The sequence below is a fragment of the Carassius auratus genome, unplaced genomic scaffold, assembly GCF_003368295.1.
Source record: "Carassius auratus strain Wakin unplaced genomic scaffold, ASM336829v1 scaf_tig00216580, whole genome shotgun sequence".
Lineage (NCBI taxonomy): Eukaryota > Metazoa > Chordata > Actinopteri > Cypriniformes > Cyprinidae > Carassius > Carassius auratus.
The window spans coordinates 72,281-94,014 of NW_020528644.1; the positions used below are offsets into that span (position 1 = coordinate 72,281).

At 38.4% G+C, this 21,734-nt stretch overlaps 1 protein-coding gene across 1 annotated transcript in view; it reads left to right on the top strand.

Annotated features, from left to right (window-relative positions):
* Positions 1 to 18,696, top strand: part of LOC113098521 (immunoglobulin superfamily member 3-like) — a 31,361-nt gene extending 12,665 nt beyond the window's left edge. The window contains exon 2 of the mRNA XM_026263644.1: positions 17,768 to 18,696. Within this exon, the coding sequence (XP_026119429.1) occupies positions 17,768 to 18,273 (506 nt within the window). The 3' untranslated portion in view covers positions 18,274 to 18,696. The remainder of the gene's footprint in view (positions 1 to 17,767) is intronic.
* The last annotated feature ends 3,038 nt before the right edge of the window (positions 18,697 to 21,734 follow it).

Consider the following 21,734-nt stretch of genomic DNA (forward strand, 5'->3'; position numbering starts at 1 on the left):
GATTGGATATTTTAAAACACATTACAATGCCAGGTGGAAATGGGGCCTGACACAGCCCTGTTTGCACTCGCTACACACTCGGACAATTCTGTTTCACCCATTTTTACTTTTTTTTTTTTTTTTACTCTGTGAAAGACTCCAGGTAAAGTTACTTCTGAAGTAGTGCAGCATTGGTCATACATTTGGGATCATTAAGCTGTTTGTGGCACATGTAATTCAAAGCTCCTCGAGACCCGTTTATGCTCTCCTGCTGGAAGAATGAAACATGATCTGAAATGCTAATACAGGGCAATTTAGAATAAATATGTAAAAGTATTGTTCATGTTGCTCAGCTTGTATGATGCAAGCAATGCCACTTTGATTTTTAGGGAACAAATGTCTTGATTGATGAATACAATGTAAAGACTCACTTTACATTACATTACATTTTATCTAGACTGAAATTTAGTAGTAAATGAACTAGCCAGATCAATAATCGCTAAAGCTACATTCAAAGTATGCTTCATGAATCACTGCTGACAATTTGAATCTGTTGGGCACTTCCTCTGCCTGTGGTTCTAATGACATTGACTGTTTCCTCTGTCTCAGGATTAAGTGAAAGCTGAGGGAAGTATCCCTGTTGTATGGCTCTGGTGCAATAGCCTCCCCCATTTATCTTCTGCCCTCTTTTATACAATAAAGCAAGAAGCAGTTTTTGGAAAGATGTGTTTTGTTTCTTGTTTTGGTAATAAGAAATGCCTCCATAGCATAAAGCAGTGGTTCCCAACCTTTTTTCCTAAATAAGGGATAAGCAATGGCTAGTCGTGCATTAAAGGATTTTAAATGCACATCCCACTTATTCCATGGTAATTTGCCAAGTTATTGACGAGTTAAATTGGCATTGCTCATTGCAGCATAATATTTGACCAAATGGGCTATGTCCGTTTTAAATCATATACAGAGATGAAATATTGTTGTAAGACCACATTTTTTTGAATGAATTACAGCATGTATTTCAACAACTTGTTGTTGTTCGTAACAGTACCTGCGTGCTGCGTCTGCACATATCTCTGTACAAACAATTACTTAAAAAACAGCAGTTTTACAGCGATCTATTATCTAGGCTTATTAATGAAAATCATGGGGACAAGAAGTTTGTGTGTGTGCAGTCCAATCAGCAATCTCTGACCTCTCTCTGTGTGTGTGTGTATGTGTGTGTGCGTGAGTGATGCTGGTGTCCCCCTTAGGGGGTCCCGGACCCCAGGTTGAGAACCACTGGCATAGAGTATATAAACAACATTTGGAGGCTCATGATATATATGAAGATTTTTTTTTCTTTTGGACCTTAAGGTTTGGTGTACTAGCCAGGATATAGGTTTTTCTACTCTTATATACCAACTTCTTGGTTACTTTTGAATATACTAGATCAGGGGTCTGCATGGGCTCTATGTTTTATATCTAAACTAGGATTTCTCATCATTTCTGTTTAGGCCCCATCCTAAAATGTGCAAGGGACTTTTATAATTGAATTGATAAAGAGGCAGTAATATGAAAAAGAAACTATGACTGTCAATAGAATAAAACAAAAATGTAATGATATAAATAATATTATAATAATCCATTATTATTGAAAATTATTTTAAATATAGTAATGAACTAAGAGGAAAGCCAAGCAGCTAGAATATATTTAAATGTCTGTTACTGGTTGTCGCAGTGTTTTAGTAAGTAAAATCACTGCTAAAGAATTGGATCTGGTGTGTTGGTGTGTTTAATCAGTGTGTTTGTATTCCACATACATCTGTATGTGTCATCCTCTATAAAGGCTTTGCAACATAACTGGGCACAATGAATATTTAAAATGTGTGTATGAGATGTGTAGATGTCAGTTTTTCAGTCTCACCTTTGTGTTGCAAAGTAAAGAGCAAAGTGTTAGATGGGTTCATAGATTATTGATGCAGAGAACAGTGCTGAGCAGAGCAGCAGATGGTTGTGTGGCCTGTATACTCCTGCCAGAGAGGAAAGAGAGAGCACTGATTGGCTGTGTTTGCATGTATGTTGGGCTTTATAGTGAAGCTACAGTAGTCGTTCCAACAAGACTTTTGTCTTTTTCAGAATATAAATTCTGGACTGCATTTGTATCTTACTTTGGCCAAGAACCACTTGATTTGTACGGAAGAATCAGTTTGTAAATGGCCAACCACAGAATTTATTTTATTTTATTGAAGGTGTCCTTAATGCTTCTCTTTTTTGTTGAATGCTGCCATTGCACATTACAGAGTAAACTAAAGATTTTGGTTTTATTTCGATCATGCAACCCTAGTAAACATTGTCTTGCTCAGGACCGTGTACCATAAATCAGGATTCGACTGATATATGGGATTGCCTATGCGCTGGACCCTTGCCCCTGACTCCAGGTTTTTGTGTGTTTTAAGTAACCATCAAATGTAAAAGTTTACATCTGCGTGAAAGGAATCGCATGTGCAGTCACACACGTGTTTTGAATCAGGCCCAGACCTTTGAATTATATTTAGGACCCTTTAAAAAAAAATATATATATATATATTTAGGACCCAATTTTGAGTCATGTTGCGTGTCAGATGTCCTGTCTTTGTACACATGCAGTGTGTAGTGGACCGTAGTATCCAACACCACCTGTTTCCGTGTCCCAAGGATATTGCTCAGTTCATATTGTTTGTGTGTCCATAAAGGCAGCCTAGCACACGCTCTCTGATTCATCTAAGACCCTGACCTAGAGTCTAGAGGAGAACTACCCTGGCCCAACAAAAGGAAAAGTGCTTCGTAGCGCTACAATAAACAGCTAACTGCAAAATCCATGAACTGTCTTATCTTCAGGGTTGAAGCTTTTGCTTCAGCACTGAAAATACTCTGAATGGATAACTATAGGTTCACACTGTGCTCGTCTCTTGAAAGAAATGAATCCGTGTTAAACAGAGGCCGGCTCTCTCACCCATTGTGTGCAGCGGCAGGCTTCCTTTTGAAACCAAAGATGGAGTGGCTATGGAGGGCTAAATTGTTACCAATTACAGGGATGGGCCACAGAATAGCCTTTACTCTTCTGTTTGTGTGATACATCCATTAAGGAGGAAGGGGCAGAATGCTCAGTCCTAATGACTGGCTTGCCTGTGTTGGCCTTATAAGTGCTTTTTTGCCTCACATTGGCTAATGCATCAGCATTTTAAAAAGCACACGCTAATGTAGACTTCACTGCCTAATGCAGGATGCTTTCTTCACAAGTGCCGTGCACTTACATATGCGTGTATTAGAGGTGAGCTAAACAACATTTTCTGAATAGACTAGTCGGTGGGTTGATGAAATCAACTAGTCTATTTAACCCAACACAAGACAAATTCTTAGTCCATCTTCTTGCTGATAAATCTAGAAGGCACCTGAAGATTTCCGGCCTCTTTTTGTCTATCCATCTGGGTTGCCAGCAGCTGAGGCCTGGAAGGAAATTGCCTTTTAGAAAATTGAGTGAAAAATAAAATAAAACTAAATCATTTGGTAGTGCGTAAGTCTCTATTTAACCGGAGGTCAGTAGCCTATCACTGCAGTGCTGACCGGAGACCCCTTTCGCCTCATTCGCTCAACACTTCACTGACCTGCTCCATTACCAGCACTCTCACGGCTGGTTTATTTCCCTTCATTAACATACACAATGCGTACACTCATGACATGTTTCATTTGAGAGCTGTGTTCAGTGTCACATACGTATCAATCTGAATGCAGTAGTCAAACAATTTGCAAGCATTTACCCTGTTTGCTGCTGGCCTTCTGATGTGCAACCAATGATTACCAGACAATCTGCGTGACGTATCATTAAATGAGCGCTGTCGCTGCATATACTGTGGTATGCATATCGTACTTCCTGCTTTCTTGCTATATTACATCCTCCTGTCAATTTGTTCTGCAAAACACAAAATAAGATATTTTGAAGATATGTATTTGTCAAAGCAAAGCAAGTCAGTGAGGTCCAGTGGATTTTGTAGAGAAATTTTGTGTTGTGTGGGAGAGAGTAAATCACCCAGGTTTGGAAAGACATGAAGGTGAGTAAATAATGAAAATTTTAGGGTCGACTATTAATTTTTAAACTTTAGTCAAATTTGTAACTGAAGTGGGGAATTCAAGAACACAGAATATCATGAGGCCAGTTAAATGTAAAAAAAAAATATTTTGATGGTTTGAACTTGCCATTTGAATGGCAGTGTATAAAGAAAATATCTATTAGTCTACATGCATTGCCAAAAGAACAACCATAGTTATCAAAATAACAGAGACAATAACAGCAGTAACATTGCTCACAGCAGAACATATAAATTCTACATATTAATTATTGTCTGAAGTCTGTGAATTCTAAAGCACTTTAATGCTTTAACTGCATTGATTTAAAGTACTTGAATTTAGAGACACCACTACTGGAGTTTACTTGAGCATGCTAAAACACTGGTTATAGATGCTATAACAGCATACTTGCATCTCTAAATTCAACCCCTTTGTAGCACAGCAAAGGAAATAAATCTCTATAAATTAGTTAACCTTACCAGTAAACCTTAATGACCCATTTTTACTAGCAAAGTTGTTAAATATCTCTTCCATGATGCTATTTGCAGTGCTTGTCATGTGGAGGTCAAAGCCACTTGTGTTGAGAGGTGCGTTCAGGCCTCAACAAGAGTCTTATGAAGGGGCCTCTGCTGTCTGACTTCGTTTATCACCTCCTATGACATTTACAGTATCTGTGCCTGCTGGGTTGAAAGATAAAGCTCTCAGGTATTATTATGACGATATTGTAGAGCGAGAGTGATTTTTATGGTAATTGCACTTCCCCGTCGTTTCCTGGAGGGTGTCTGTGTGTGTCTGTCCTCGCCTCGGTTTGATTTAAGTGGAGCACGTCCAGTAGATTTTCTGCCCTGTGCTTGTTATCCTTCTCGGCCAGCCGTGTCTGGCATCACAGGTGTTTATTCAAGTACAATGCACCACTTTGTGCGAGCATGTTTGCGCGTTTGCTCTTTCCTCTCGTGCATGGTTAAAATGCTGTTGGAACATGGCAAACAAGGTTAACTCTGCGGATCTCCACGTTTTGCAGCTTGTATCATAAAAGCGTTTAAAGTGACGTCTTTGTGCACCTAAGAGGGAATGTTTGACACAGAAACAGGGCTTTCTTGTTAACTTGCGCGAGTTATGGATGAGTCCCAGACACGCAGAGGTGCACAAGAAGTGGGATTATCCATAGCTGGTTTAAGAACATGGTGTCACATTATAATGAAGCAGTGAGATTATGCCTCTGTGGAGGAAACGTGGCATGCTTCTTATGGATTAGTTCTTTATTCTCCTTATCTTTGTCGTGTGCATAATCTGCACACAGCCGTCCCGTGTGAACGTTTGTCCTGGTTCCCACTCTCAATGGGACACTGGAGCTCCGAGTCCAGCAATCACAAGCTAGATAGAAGGGAACAGTTTGACGGCACAGTGGGTTGGGTAGATTATATTGGCAGCAGAAGCGAAGGATGTGAAACTAGATATTAGATGTGGGTTAATGCTGTGTTAGGATGGGCAGCTGTGGTCAGGACGTAGGTAGAACGCCTCTGATGAGGGATTTAGGACCTCATTTTCAGCCTACGTGAGAAGTCGTTTCACTTTGAAGTCTTTCTGAGCCTGTTAAACCTCACTGAAAGGGTTCAAAGATCTCTGAGACAGACACAAGCAGCGGGGATTCTCACATGTGGTCATGGGCAGAACGAACGAACGGAGAGGGAAGAAAAAAGCAAGGGAAATAGAAACCAAGAGAGTGATGTTGCTCTGTCTGAAAGGATAAAATATGGTGTTTGACTTCGTTTTAAGTTGCATCAGCTCCCCTGAACATACGTTTAGCACTTCAAGTGATGACATTTTTATGAGCAGTCGTGTGCGGACCTCAATTTGCCGCAATCTTCTTACTGACTGAAGTCTGCTTACCAGCTCTTCAAGCACAAACAGAGCAGCTCTTTGAAGGAGTATATGGGTGTTAAGTACTTATGGGATAATTCATCTCAAAATAAGAAGTCTGTACTTGATCTCTTTTGTCTTTTTTCTTTTATTTGAACACTAAAGTAGTTATTTATGGGTCAATGGCTTAAAGAGTGTCCATGATAAAAAATCTGACAATCTGAAAAAATACTTTTTTGGATTTTAAGAAACTTTGGAATATAGTTTGAAATAATTTTGTAGGCTACATGTTGGTTGGACCTTATGGTATTTGTTGGTTGCACTATTTGATTTTGTTCTTGTGCAAAAATGTTCAATTAATTAAGCAATGAAGGATTTTGTTATAATAGTTTTTTTTCTTCTGAGGAACAATAATAAAGAATCAGACTTTTCTGTTTTAGAATATTTTCAAATATAATTTTTCTCCTGTGATGCCAAAGCTGTTTTTTTTTGTGCTTTTTTTTTTTTGATGAATAGAAAATTCTAAACAATAATATTTATTTAAAACAGAAACCTTTTGTTGTATTTTAAGTGTATACTGTCACTTTTGATAAATTTAATGCATCTAAGCCAAATAAAAGTATTTATTTCTTTCAAAAAAAAGACCCAAGATTCTCCATTGAAGTGTACAATGAAAAGGAACGTAAAATAGTATTTTATGTAAATAATATGTGAAATTTCTATTCGTTCCTCACTCTAAGCTGTTAGAGTGAGGATAGGACATTACAGGACACATCTAGTCTGTATCTATTTCCAATACATGGAATATAACAGATTGTACATTATGCTATATTTCTTTTTGCTGTTTCATGAAAGACAGTAAGGTTGGAATGACTTTAGGATGAGTAAATTACAATTTTACTGTACTGTTTGAGTAAACTATCCTTTTAAATGTGTGTATAACTCACATTGTCCTGGAACACATCAAGTCACCTTTATTTATGTAGGCCTAGCGCTTTTTATAATACGAATTGTGTAAAAACAGCTTTAGTTTATAGTATTAAAAAGGAAAAAAGTATTTCAATAATGCATGAGGAATACATAATGTATCTCACAGTCTCACTTTGTCATATGTTTTCTTTTGTCCATGATGAATCTGGGACATAGAGCCAGACCATCCACTGTGCCCACAATGCTTTGTTTCTGTGGTCTTCTCTTTAAGGACTGGTCAGACAGAAAGGCGCCATGTTTTCTGTCATACAGTGGTTCTTGTTTGCCCTTTTAAAGAAATACTTTCTTACTTGCCTGGCAGACAGCACTCCAGAAATGTATCAAATTGTGAAAACCATCCCACAATGCACCAGTACACGATTAGAATGAGGTTTAAAACCGCTTGAATTCCTTAGGGCCTCCTTTTCAGAGTTGTGCTTATTGCATTTAATTCATTTAAATAATATCAACAGGGCTGTTGGAGTTTATGGGGAGATTTTGTCTCATCTTAAGAGCCTTGAGCAATGATGTTTCTGAAATGATGTCACACTCAGAATGCAAATCCCATTAAACTGCGCTTTTGCAAAAAAACAGAGTACATTTTTTTTTAAAGAAATTCAAGTTATCAAATGGATTTATGAGCTCAAGGGAAAAAAAAGTATCCCGAGACTGAGGGCCTGACAAAACAGCACAATGAAAGCGCTGGAGGGGTGGGGAATAAAGATGGAGTAGCTTTGCATATATTGTAAATATGGCTCCACACAACCACAAATGAATGTCTTCTATTTCATATCGTTTTTTCGACTGGCTGGGTGCAGCTCGGTGTATGAGGCCGCTCATTTTTCATTTAAATAGCCTTTCCGGGCATGTACGCTACTGCTCGGAGGCGCAAGTCCATTGACTGCCAGTGTGATGGAAGTGAATGGGAGACTGTCAGAAAGAGGCCAGCATGCATTAACTTAAAATATTCTACCATGGTGATTTATTGATGAAGTGAATTGTGCCTAAAGACACACCGTTTGTCCCATCTCACTTGCACTTTATTTTTCTGCTAGGATGCATTTTTTCCACGACCCAGTGTCTGCAACCAGGGGTTGCACAAATTACGTCCATGGTCTATAGGCAACGTGTTTTCTGACTGCTCTTTGGTCCTACAGTCTTCTGATTGACAGACATTTTACCTCTTTTGGTTCATTATGAAGCTCTGTGTACCTTCCTGTATTTTCTGCTGGCCTGTTCTGTTCTCTACCCTAGAAACCATGCAGCCAGTCTCCCCCTCAGGATATTGCGTTACATCTTTTTCTCCAAACCCTACATCTGCATATGACCCTCTCGCACACCATGCTGTCCCTAGATTACCTATCTGTTTATAGCTTTGTCTCCTATTTTGAGCCTAACCCTTCATTCTTGTTAGAAATTGTTTTTATCTGTGGCAGATGCAATGCTGCTTTCCAAAAGAAGGCATCTTAGAAGGAATCTCGTAATTACATTGCATAGCTTTCACCTTGGGATACCACCTATGATTCTTTAAAATGATATTGGAGCAGAGGCTTAAGGCTGATAAGTATAATGACAAAGATTTGGTTTTGAAAGTCCACACCACAACTATAATGGTAACAGCACAGAGGAAAGATTTAAAAGATATCATATGCTGCGCATGCTTATACTTGGTGTGGATGCTAATAAAGCTATTGTTATTTTGTTGTGTGAAGGGGCCTTCAGTACAGTGGCCCAGTAGGGCACAACACAACAAAATCGCCATGATACAGTGTTTTGGAGTAATTTGGTTGTTGTGTGCTAATTTCTTTGTGTTGCAGCATGTTTCCGTTGTGTTGTGCTAATTTGTTGTGGTGCAGCTTACTTTCATTGTGTTGTGCTAATTTTGTTGCATTGCATCTTGTTTCCATTGTGTTGCAACTTGTTTCCACTTTGTTGTGCTAATTACGTTGTGTTGCGTCTTGTTTCTGCTGTGTTGTGCTAATTTTGTTGTGGTGCGGCTTGTCTTCATTGTGTTGTGCTAATTTTTTTGTGTTGGATCTTGTTTCCACCTTGTTGTCCTAATTTTCTGTTGTGGCTTGTTTAGGTTGTGTTGTGCTAATTTTATTTTGTTGTGTCTTGTTTGCACTGTGTTGTGCTATTTTTTTGCGTTGCAGCTTGTTTCTGTTTTGTTGTGCTAATTTAGTTTAATTGCGGGGGGTCAAGATGCCACTTCAACATTGTGATTTCTATTATCCATCGGTGATGGACGATGGCATCGTCTATCGGCCCAACACTAATCCCCACATAGCAGACATCATGACTGCTGTGGTCATAACTTGCTCGCTGAAAGGTTTTGTATTGATCCAATCAAACCCAGAGCATGCGGTCTTACTACTCATTTTCTGTCCTTCCATTGGGACTGTAGACCACAGCCCATTTCCCCCCTTTATTTTCTTGCCATTGGACAGTTAAATAATTTCCATTCTTAAATATAGTTAATACTTTTTAAAAACTCATTGCCACACACACCAGTACAGCTGTGCCTCCAGCTGCTCATCCACACACACACAGGAAGCAGTGTGCCACCCCCCGTCTGCCTGTACTAAAAGACTGGTGTTGTTTTTTTAACCGGCACAGCTGAGGTGCTGACTGGAGTCCCTGTCCTGGCCTGGAAGAGGCAGCGCATATGCTTTTCTCTTTCACACTCTCACACACACGTATACTTAGCTAATTGGGGGCATTCCTTACTTTGTTAGCTAGTTATGAAAAGATTTTCTACATTTGTTTTTAGACCTTTTGGTATTCCTAACCCCTTTGTTCATTCTTTTTTTCTTTATTCATTCTGTCTTTTGTTCGTTTTGTCTTTTTGTTTCCTAAATTACTTGCATGCTTTAACACCCTTAAATGCATATATTGTTATGTTTTGTTTGTTTTCTAATGATTTGAAGTTGAAGATAAGGAGGCCTCGTGTAGAAGGTACGTTCTGGAGAAGCCTATTTTATTGCTTTAATGTTGGTCTAATTACAATCTCAGAAATGCAATCAGTAACCAATAGATCTGCTGGCTTGCATTTCTCTGTTTCTGTATTTTGGCACAGTAATGAGATGCATGGGCTCTGACTTTCCTTGTTTAATGTGACTCTGATCTTGCACCTCTCCTGTGAAACCTCTTAAGTCCCAAGTTCCTTTTGATCTCCAGTCGGGACAGTCTTCTTAAATTTGGCTTTTTACGCAGCAGAGCTTGGTTAAACCTTAAACATTTAAAAAAGCTGCTCGTCACTTTCTGGTTCAGCTCAGCACTTGGATGACAGACAGAAAGCCAGCACCTTAAAGTATTACTCTATGTAGAAGTGAAGTGACAGCAATCACAAAAGTCTAAAATACAAGTTTAAATTGACATGAGAGTGAGTGGATATTGACATTTCCATTTGTTTTGCTCATTTTAAAGCTCAACATTAATTCTGTTAATTTATTTTTTGCTTAGATTTTTTTTTATTGGTTTGATATTGTTCACTTTACATTTACTACAGGCTCAAACAGCCAGCTAGCATGAAAGCAACTCCATTTGCACGTTTACAAAATGAGTAAATCACACGCAGTGCTTATTATTGGTACATAACAAAATAATTGGCATTAAAGAAGCCATTCAATTCCAAACTGATGGTTCACGCTCTGGTCACATGGCCATGAATTGGACATATAATCAGATCGAGGACCACATATCAAAGCTGCCCAAACCGGATTGAAAAGAATGGATTTTTTTGTGTTCACACTGCTCTGAAAATAATCAGTGTCACACGCAGACAAAAGAAATTGGATTTTGGGTTGCCAAATGCTGTGAACTTATATTCCTTCTCAATATGATCCTCTCTTCTGGTCATTTGCCTCGCTACAACCTTCTCTAATTGGCTGTGGTTTCCCGCCAAGCCCCTTTTTTGCTTTCCTTGTGAGGAAGTGCTTACACTCTGGCTTGCATCAAATGAGCAGAAGAGATTTTGGTAATTGCTCCGCTGGGTTTGGAATTTGTGAGGTGTGGTGATGGTGGTAATGGTCTAGGCCAATTTGCTCCATGTGTGTGTGTCCTGTTAAACACCAGAGCTGTGTGTGTATATGAGAATGTCTTTTGAGGGGTATTGCGTTACTCTCTTGAGCCGTGAGACACGGCATCATGGCTGTGTCTGTATACACAGCGGCTCCATTAAAGTGCTTTTGGACTCGATGTGTGAGAGAGAGGCAATTAAAGCAAGACAAACAGCATGCTTGGGAAAGTGGTTGTCTCTCATGTACCAGTATTTATCAGAGACTTTTGTGCTGACCGAAGTCTAGACCGTAGTCTCCTCCTGCATTGTCTTCCTCGCTCGTTCTTGTATTCTACCTTTTAGACAGGTTTTCTTTTGATCTTTGCAGCTTTAACCGCATTTGCTCTAGTTTGCTCTCTTATTCTTTGTCTATTATTTACTCGCATTGTCTTCTGTTTGTAATTTGTTGCCATAGTTTTAAACTGGTTTTGTTCTGTTCTTTTTATTCCCGTGGGACTCTCTTTACAGTGATTTGTGTAGTTAAGATTATGGTTGGGAACTGAGAAAAAAATTCCTATACAGTGCTTTCATTTGTCAAAAAATACAGTATACAAATGATTTTCATGACATTCAGTATTGTTAATATATATATAAATGTGTAAATCTTGCTGTCCAACTCTGGAACACTTATGACTTGTCCTTTATTTAAACTGTGTGAAATGTTTATTTATTGATTGTCTCGAAATGCAACCAAGCTCTTTCTGGAGAGTTTGCGAAGGAAGTTTTAAACATTTTTAGTGAATTGGTTGGTCCAATTCACAGTTTTTTGGTCTTAATATCTCCAGTCCCCATCAATTGCATGGGAATCAAAATGCCTTTGGTTCCTCCATGAGAAAGAGAGAGAGAAAGCATGTGTTGTTAGAAACGCATGGTGTTTTATACAGTATGTGATCCATATTTAATGCTGCAGAGCTGATGGGAGGCCAGAGCTGGTTATTCTGGGGAAGTCTTCTGTGACCCACATGGAAATGCTACTTTCATGATCCGAGCTCAAAAAGAGGAATGAGCCTGACATGAATGTTCCAGTTAAATATCTCCGAAATGTCTCTGGATTTAATGTGTCATATGTCTTCATCCCGCTGAAATCAGACTGATGGTTCATGGTCTAGCAGGCTGTCGCTTTTATGCATTGAATGACAGGGTTTAAATGCTGGCCTGTCACTCCAGGCGTGCTAGAATTGCAAAATAGACCCTGGTGCACTTAAGAATCGTAACATGGTTTGATCACATTTCATAACCACATACTGTACTGTAAAGATTTGTTTCTTGAAATGATGAGATGGCATTGTTTACTAGTTGACATAATGACTAATGAATTTAGAATATGAGTCCTGCAAATCAATCTAACAGATGTATGAACTCAAACTTGGAGTGCATTGTCAGCTACTGTATGTAACAGTCAGTACTCTTGCAGTGGTCTGTGCTGACAGGTAAAGTCTGGTTTTCAGGGGAAATGTCTCCCAGCCAGTCTTTCAGTCTCAAAACTCCTGAACAGCGGCTCGGAGGACTTTGGAACAGTGAAGCGAAACTTCAGCAGACAGACCAGGGATCACATCTTCAATAAGGAAGATGGTTGAAATGAGAATACCAAAATTGAGGGTGACACGGATATGAAGTTCAAAGAAGGGTACATTTTTAAGGGTTTGTGGGAATTTAAACAAGACCGAGACTTTGGTACCAGCATTTAGATTTAAAGGTGCAGAATGCCTACGGACAGTTAACCGACTGTCTGATGTAGGTTACTACAAGCAAAAAACAAAAACAAAAAACAATCTGGTCAGTGATTGGTTGGTTGTTATGCATCTTATGAAGGTTATTGTACTGTAATTCAACCAAGAAACATGGTGCCAGGATAAAATACACCTCTGTTCAAAAGATATACACTTCTATAAGATTTTGTATAATATTTTTAAAAGATGTCTCTTATTCTAACCAGCGCTGAATATTTCATTAAACCTGCAGTCCGTAAGTGTTGCCTCCTTTGTCCCCATCTCCATTTGAAAACCTGCAATTGCAGCTGTTTGCGGAATTTTCTTCCTTGCATTGGTTGTGCGCCGGCACGGCTCCAGCTCAGATGAGTCTAATGTTTTGAGGAGCGTGTGTGCGGCAGTCAGTCACCGCACTGGTGTGGATATTTACAATCATATACTCTAGCCAACATCTTTGAATATATGACCCAAATAAGAATTTTCACCATACTATACAGTGTCATCTGAACATGTAAGTAAGTATCAAGTCTGCCACGTTTGTTCTTACCAATTGAGGAATAAAGGATTACAATAAATCGTGATATATGGTGATTAAATCTGAAGATTGTTTAGCTTGTATCACATCAAAACGTGCATATTATTATTGTTCTACTTTATTCTTAAATTATTAATGTTAACAACATCAGCATTGGGTGACTATGAGTATATTGTGTATAGGGTTGTGCCGATAGATGGTAGTATCATGTATCGACGATAGTCAAAGATATCGACATAAGAAGATTTCTCTGTCGATAATCAAGACGATATTAGGCTCGTTTTCCTATTAATGTATTGGATAATAATAAAAATAATAAATAATAAAAAAATTTGTTTTGTTTTATTAGGTGGCTTATTATAATTTGGCTATCAAACTGCCCAGCTATTTCACTTCAGCATCGCATTTCAAACACACATACCCACATGGGAGCAGTAGTAGAGCCTGTATTCGGTGAAGTTGTCCACTTTGACTCAGGTAACTCGTTAAATCCATGAAATGAAAGAGATAGAAAATTTGGAGTTGGTGTCCCACACATTTAATGGCTGGTACACGACAACGCGCTCTTCTCATACATGAGAGATTCATTCTTTCTTGGTTTTACAAATAAAGTAAAGACAAAATAATAACAAGGCGGCAGAGTGAACTTATCTTCCATAGTAGTTCTCACGTAGTCATTCTCTTAAAGACTGATCACTTAACTTATAACACTCACTATGTGGTGATGACATAGAAGGACTACGTGAGAACCACTATGGATAAGTTTGCTCTGCCGCCTTTATTATTATAGATAATATAATTATTATCGTTATTATTTTCATGCACGCCGCACTTTAATGTGATGCATGCAAAATACATAATTTCGGACGTTACAAAGTCTCCATCCACAAACAGACGTACATCGTCTGCAGATAAAGGTATTTCATTTCACTTTAACAAGTAATCTGAATGGCCTATATGTGTGCAATATTTTAAACTAGCCCCCACTAACTGAGTTTAATGCCACAGTTATGTTAGAATGCATCTCATTCTTGTTTCTGTGGCTGTGCATCGGTCTCATCACAAGGCGTGTGGTCCGGAGCACTGTATGACTGATGCATCTGTTCAATTCAGCTTTAATCCAAATATATGAACTTACCTGTTTTGAATACTTTATATTTAACGTGTTCATTTATGACCAATATTAGTGATAAACTGCTGGACTTTAAATTAAATGTACTAATGATTTTCACCAATTGACTGATTTTGCTGAACATGTAGACTGATAACTTCCGTGCGCAGATGCGGCAAATTTGTCAGCTGCGTTTGACTATATGAACATGCGGTTTTAAATACAGTATTTATATTTAACGTTAGTTTATCAGTATATTTTAAAGTATATATTATTATATATTATTATCGGTGATTCCATAGGTTTCTCTCGCAAACCAAATAGTTATGCTATGACAAGAACAAATAGTCCTCCCCTCTCTCTTGCTCCACCAATGCACGATAATATCGTGTATCATCGATCTCATGGGCTGACGATATGACGATTTGAAAAATGACCATATCGCCCAAACACTAATTGTGTATTAGCGTGTAGATTTCTCAAATTGCCTACCATATTTCAGCATTTATTTTAGACAGAAAACTATTTCTAACATTATAATGCCTTTTAACGTTAGTTTATCAGTATATTTTAAAGTATATATTATTATATATTATTATCGGTGATTCCATAGGTTTTCTCTCGCAAACCAAATAGTTATGCTATGACAAGAACAAATAGTCTCCCTCTCTCTTGCTCCACCAATGCACGATAATATCGTGTATCATCGATCTCATGGGCTGACGATATGACGATTTGAAAAATGACCATATCGCCCAACACTAATTGTGTATTAGCGTGTAGATTTCTCAAATTGCCTACCATATTTCAGCATTTATTTAAGACCGAAACTATTTCTAACATTATAAATGCCTTTACTGTCACTTTTGGAAACGCAATGTTTTTAATTAATAATAATAATATATATAATAAATTATAATATATATATATATATATATATATATATATATATATATATATATATATAAACGAAAACCAAATTTGGTTAGTAGAAAACATGGTAGTAGAAATCTTTAATATATATTAATTTTATTTATGTATTTTTGGTAAAGAAGCCTTTGGACACATAAAAAGGTGTTAGGAATTTTATTTGAGGTAATTAGTTATCATAAGAAAGATATTTTGAATCACATTTATTTGTAATTTAAAACTGTAGTTTTATGTGTCGTAATATTGGTAGTGTTGCAGATGATAATAATAATAAAAACGTCCTAAGTAGTTTTTTTATCATCCCCATTTGTACATAATCTTCAATTAATTTATATGTCATCTAGGCGTTCATCTTTATAGTCAATTATTGACTTAAAATATGCCTCAATGTGGCCCAGACTTCATGTGTTGCTCTTTGAGGCTAATTTGGCTCTATTTGTTGAGCTATAATTCTGACTGAATAGAGAACAATTTACTGCACATGAAAGTGTTTATGGGTAGCCAGGTTGGCAGAAGGTAAACATGGGTCTCCAACAGAGCCGGATGTCATGGGGGAGAGAGAAATGCAGGGCATGACAAACATCAGATCACCTTGGGAAGTGTAAATTCCCATGTGCACGGTTGTGCCATAGTGCAGCACAGTCACGATAACGCAGCTGTCTGCTGCCATTCTAGTGAGCTGTTTACTGACATGGCACTAGGATGCTGTTTCAGTGGTATTTTTTTTAGAGTTTCTGTGTGTGTGGGGGCAGCTGGTATGAGGAAAGGACAGGCTTGTGTGGGCGTACAGGGGTTATGAGAGGGAAGGAAACGGATAAAGTAAGTGATAAAAGCCACTTTCAGTTCACTACGGGATGGCTCAGAGATACAGATGCATGTGCATATTTAGAAGTAATTAAATCACTGACATCTCTTCTGAGGCATGGGGAGCGTTCACCCACACATGCTCACTCATTGTCACAGATCCACAGCAGACGGGACGCACTAGCAGATGGGCTGCGTCTTTTTTCTGTTACAGATTGGACAATGACTTTCTCCCGGTTCTCTCAACTCCAAATGTTCTCACTTGTCTTTCTTTATCCTACGTTTTTGTCAAACTCGGACAGGCTAGGGCGACATTTGTGTATCGGTTAACATTTCTTAGACTGTACAGAACTCTCATTATTCTGACAGAGGAGGTGTTGTGGCTGTCTCAGAGATGCAGATGCTGTAAAACTTCTGAAAGTAAAAAATAATGCCACTTGTGTGTCCCGTGGTGGCTTGAGAGAATCAAATGGTAAATAGTTACTTTTACACTGTAATAAAAATTCCTGTTGAATTCATGGTTCACCTTAAAATTCACATTTAAATTTCACATTGTAGGTTATTTTTATAAAATGGGTATCATAATAAATATATGTATCAGCAAATTAGGTGTACAGTACAGTAGGTGTTTGTTAATAATAATAATAATAAGGTTAATAATAATAATAATAAGGTTAATAATAATAATAATAATAATAATAATAACAATAATAAAGTATTATATGATGATTACAATTAATGTTAATTTTAGATTTAAATATTTCTACATGAATATATATGTACGTATATGTATTTCTAGGTAGATAACCCCTTTTAACGGAGTCGTTGAGCAAAAGTCCATTTTCCAGATATATTGTCCAAATATTTAAAAATATATAAACTAAGTATACAATAATTTTACAGGAAAAATAACAACTTTATACACATACAGAGTTGAATAATTGTCACTTTCACACATGAAAACCATTAAATTGCACTAAAAATGGTAGATTACCTTTTTCTAGTGAATGTTCCACATCTGCTATTCACATTTTGCTACCGTTCACTCATCTGCACCGAAATGCTGTTATAATTTTATAATGTGATTTGTCTTCAGTCCTGTGTATTGCTCGTTTCCTAAGGAGGCTAGGTATATATATATATATATATATATATATATATATATATATATATATATATATATATATATATATATAAAACCTGTCCAATTTGACAGCATTATTTTCCACATCATTTCCCAATCCAAACATACTTAATTTAGGTCTTAGGTCTGTTTAGGCACATCTCTCGCTTTATATGTAAGCCCTGAACTGAATGTGTTTTCATAAACTTATTATAATTTGCTGACACTTTGACTTTTATTTGGGTGTTAATTGACACGCTGTTTGTGTTTCTTGAAAGGTGAATCTATTGAGTGGCTGTGTTTACTGTATAATGGGCCTCTTGGCTGAAGGCCACTTGATTTCTTGAAGAGACGATGGTTCTTCACATGCAGCAAACTCCCCCCACACACACAAACACACACATTTCAAGTACTCGAAAGATTGAAGCTTTTCTTATCAGACAGGAGTAGACTATATCAAGATTATAACTACATTTTTAAGAAATAACTTTTGACTGGTTATGATGCTTTACCTGATTAAACAAAACACCATTTTAAGTCAAAAATTAAAATAGTGAGATGTTTATATTGAATATACTCGCATCTTTGACCCGTTCTGTCTTTCTTACAGTGGTCTCATGCTTGGCCCAGCGGCAGGTCACAGTTCAGCCGGGGCCCTTGATCCGGACGGAAGGCTCTCACATCACCATCTGGTGTAACGTGACCGGCTACAAGGAAGGGGTCGAGCAAGACTTTGAATGGTCCATGTACCTTTATACCACTCCCGATCGAGAGATCCGTATTGTGAGCACATCTCAGCACAACTACGCCTATGCCTTGTATGCCCAGCGTGTCAACAGCAAGGAGATCTACATCGAGAGGCTGAGTGGAGACTCTGTCCTGCTGCACATCACCAAGCTGCAGGCCACCGACCAGGGCATGTACGAGTGCTACACTCCCAACACTGACAGCCGCTACCTGGGCTCCTACAGTGCCCGTACCAACCTCACCGGTGAGCCCCCTCTGAACTCTCACTTGACCCTGATTTATAATATAGCATGCTTCCTACAGCAATGTGTTTTTGCATTCATGAGCTTTATTCAAACCGGACCGGTTTTCCCGCAGGAGGCTGGGTAAATGCGTGTTTCACAGACGTACTTTGTGATTTTATTCTTATCTGAATCAAACACATCTGTGATTTTCTTTCACAACCTAGGTGCAAATTACAGAGAAAATTACCTACCGTTTTTCAGATAACTCAGGGGTCCTCTGAGAAATCCAATTCCATCCGGATAGCAATGTCTGTGATTTGTGGGATATTATTATTATTTTTTTTTCTACTCATTTTTTTGACCTTTCATTAAAAGGCATAACTAAAGCTGTCAGTCAGCTCAAGTAGAATGTTATAGTTACAGTATTGTCCTTGGATTTAGACATTTTCCACCAGCTTTCTGTATAAAATGGTTGGTGGTTCAAGCACTAGTGACAGCCCATCCAATTTAAAAAGAGAATTAAATCTATAAAAGATTAAAAAGAGAATTTAAAAAGAGAATTAAATCGATCATAGACAACCAAGTCCTGTCTGAATCTGTACATGAAATGTCAGGCATCTTATGTTAATTATAGGGATGCACAATATATTGGATTATGTTACAATTATATATACTGTGTGTGTGTGTATAACTCCTGTTAGATCTTTAGAAAAACTAAATGTGAATATACAAATACAATTAATATACATTTTATTATACTCTACATTGTAATTTTAATTCACCTCTAGCTAATTTTTGTTTTATTTCTAATTTATTCAGGCTAAATTGTTCATTTCAGAATGAAAATAATTATCAGCTTATCTGCATCAGTCAGAATTGTAATAATTGTTCATCACAATTGATAACGGTGACTAAAAACATATTTACTCTTAATAGTACTACTGATTTATTATAGTCTTTGAAACTGATTTTAGAGTTTTCCCAAGCAATTCTAGCAATGTAGTTTTGGATTTGCTTGGATAGTCGCTTTTGAGATCTTTTTTTTTTTTTTTATGACATTTTGAAATGCAGCTTTTTTTGGAGCCGTCAGCCTGAATCCTCTCCAACTCGTCATTGCTCATGTTAATGGATCTACGCTAATTGGTGGACTTTTAATGCCTGAGTGGATTTATGCTGCACAAATCAGTCACTGTTCTGGTGGAGTAATAGAGAATCTACCTGACAGAATGCCAGTCCATCTGTGTGCCATCTCACCCTATTATTAAGTAGGGCACAGGCTTGTAATGCTGCCTTGCCACCTGCCACCATGATATCAGTATCAGTAGTCCTCTTAATTGTAATTGTAATTAAACTTTATCCTTCCAGCTCTGCTCACACTCACATACCGCTGATGTCTCATCTATTTGATAGCACAGTCACATGGGCTTATCAGTGACCGTAACTTATTACAAAAAGCTCATTGTTAGCAGTTCGGCTGTTGATTGTGACTAACCGTGTGGGCTGAGTTGTCATCGCCAGGCGTTGCTGCATAGGCTCACATGCACCGCATGTCTTGAGAGGCTGCACAAATGGACATGTGGACCAGCAGGAACAGTTTTAATATGGGATCGGTGACTCATGAGTCGTGTTTGGTGTGGGCTGGGGAGCATCACACTGAGAGCCACCTGTTTAAGGACAGGCATGTTGTTCAGCGCCCCATTCCGAGATCCCTGTCCCTCTTTAAACATACCATCATTCTTCCTGCTGTCTGTACATGCTAAGAATGATTAATGAATCCGGCCCCAGATGACTGGTTTAAAAAGTACCCTGTATGCTGAATAGAGTTCAGTTACTGTCTTTGAGATGCTAATGCTAGTAATAAAATACATTTATACTGTTCCATGCCAGTTACTTTCCCTAATGCTGCAGGATTTCGTATTCCTAATGAAATGCAGTGTTGATCTAAATTTAATCCCTTTCCTAGAACAGGGTGAAACAGAACTGTTATCGTGTTTTAGATACACAAACAGTGTTTGTGTGTGTGTGTTTGTGTGTCAGGGTACTGTGACCTTTTTTACATCTGATTTCTTTTACATCTTTTCTCACATCCTGAAATTCCCACAGTGCACCAGGATCAGCTCTAAAACATCCTTCAACCCTTTATGTCTCTTTCAGGCAAGCTTATGCTTGAAAGACAAGCTAAGGTCAGAAGTAAAATTTGGCTAAATTCAATAGCTCTGGAAAACACAGATAGCAATGGATATATTCCAAAATATAGGCAATACTGCTTTCCACAAATAGGCAGACGCATTTTTCTCTCCCTCTCCTCCCCCTTATCTTCCCTGCTTGCTCTTGCTCTCTCCAAACTGAAAAATCATGGATTTGATCAACGGGTCTCTCAACGCAATTGACACCATCTTCTCGATGAGAAGCTTGGGTTCGGGGGAACCTGACTGCCCTGCCGGAACGTTTGAGGCTGGCTACACGATGGACACGTGGGAGAGGAGGCGGGTCGTGTGTCAGGCGGCTCTTTTCATGGAGGACACCGAAGATATCTACAAGTGATCCGAAATGAGCGGTTTCCCGTGGTTACGAGTCATCCAAAAATATTTGTAATGATATTTGGGTCGCGGTCGGTGGGGTCATTTGAAATAAAGATGCCAACTAAACCTTTGCAATTTATATGGTACTAGACACAATTTTGAAATACCTAGGCCTACACTTTATTGGCTGAATAATTGGCAAGATTATAGAGTGACAACATGTCCCACTTTACAGAGAAGCACCCGGCTGCAGCCAGCAGATCGAGGTGGGGCTGCACCTGTCTGTCCTACACCAACTACGCACACATTTCCTATTATGTTTGTATATGAAAGATGATCGAACCAATCAGAGTAGGTGAGGGGCGGGGTTGCACAGCCCTGCCTCGATCTGCAGGCTGCAGCTGGGGGTACTTGGGTTTACGTTGTACTGTACAGCAATTTTACTCTTTGTCCCGCCTCACGCAAATTGAGCATCTGTCCCGCTTTTTCATTTGACCCTGCCTAATAAATACACGGATACGTCCATAGGCGTACTGTTATCTTATGTCCAATGTTCAGAGGAAAGCAATAAAAGCGTTAGTCGATAGGCTCAGTCGTACGTCAATCAAACTGTTGACTGGTGCACGAATGCCTCCTCAACATTGTCAACGATCTCAAATTGGAGAGCGCGATCTATTCGGTCAGGTTAAGCAGCCATGGCCAGTGTGGCCACGTAAAAGAGAAGATGCAAATAGCGAATGGACCGTAACATACTCTTGGTTAAGACCTGTAGATGGCGAAGCAGAGAGAGATTTCTTTTTTTTTTCTCTGGGACATGGAGGAGAATACGACGTGAAGCGACATGGTGCATGTGAGTACCACAGAAAAAAAGCACATCATCAAGAAACATACAAATCAGTGCAATGGTTTTCTAATAAACCAAATGACTCACAGGCTGACAAAGTTTCAGCAGCAGAAGTGACGAGCATTTATCATGCCGTACATCACACACATTCATATCGCTCTACCGACTGCAGGAACAAGTTAGCCCCAGTCATTTTTCCAAAAAGCTGTAGAAACTTTGGGTGATATTTTGGGTCAGGTA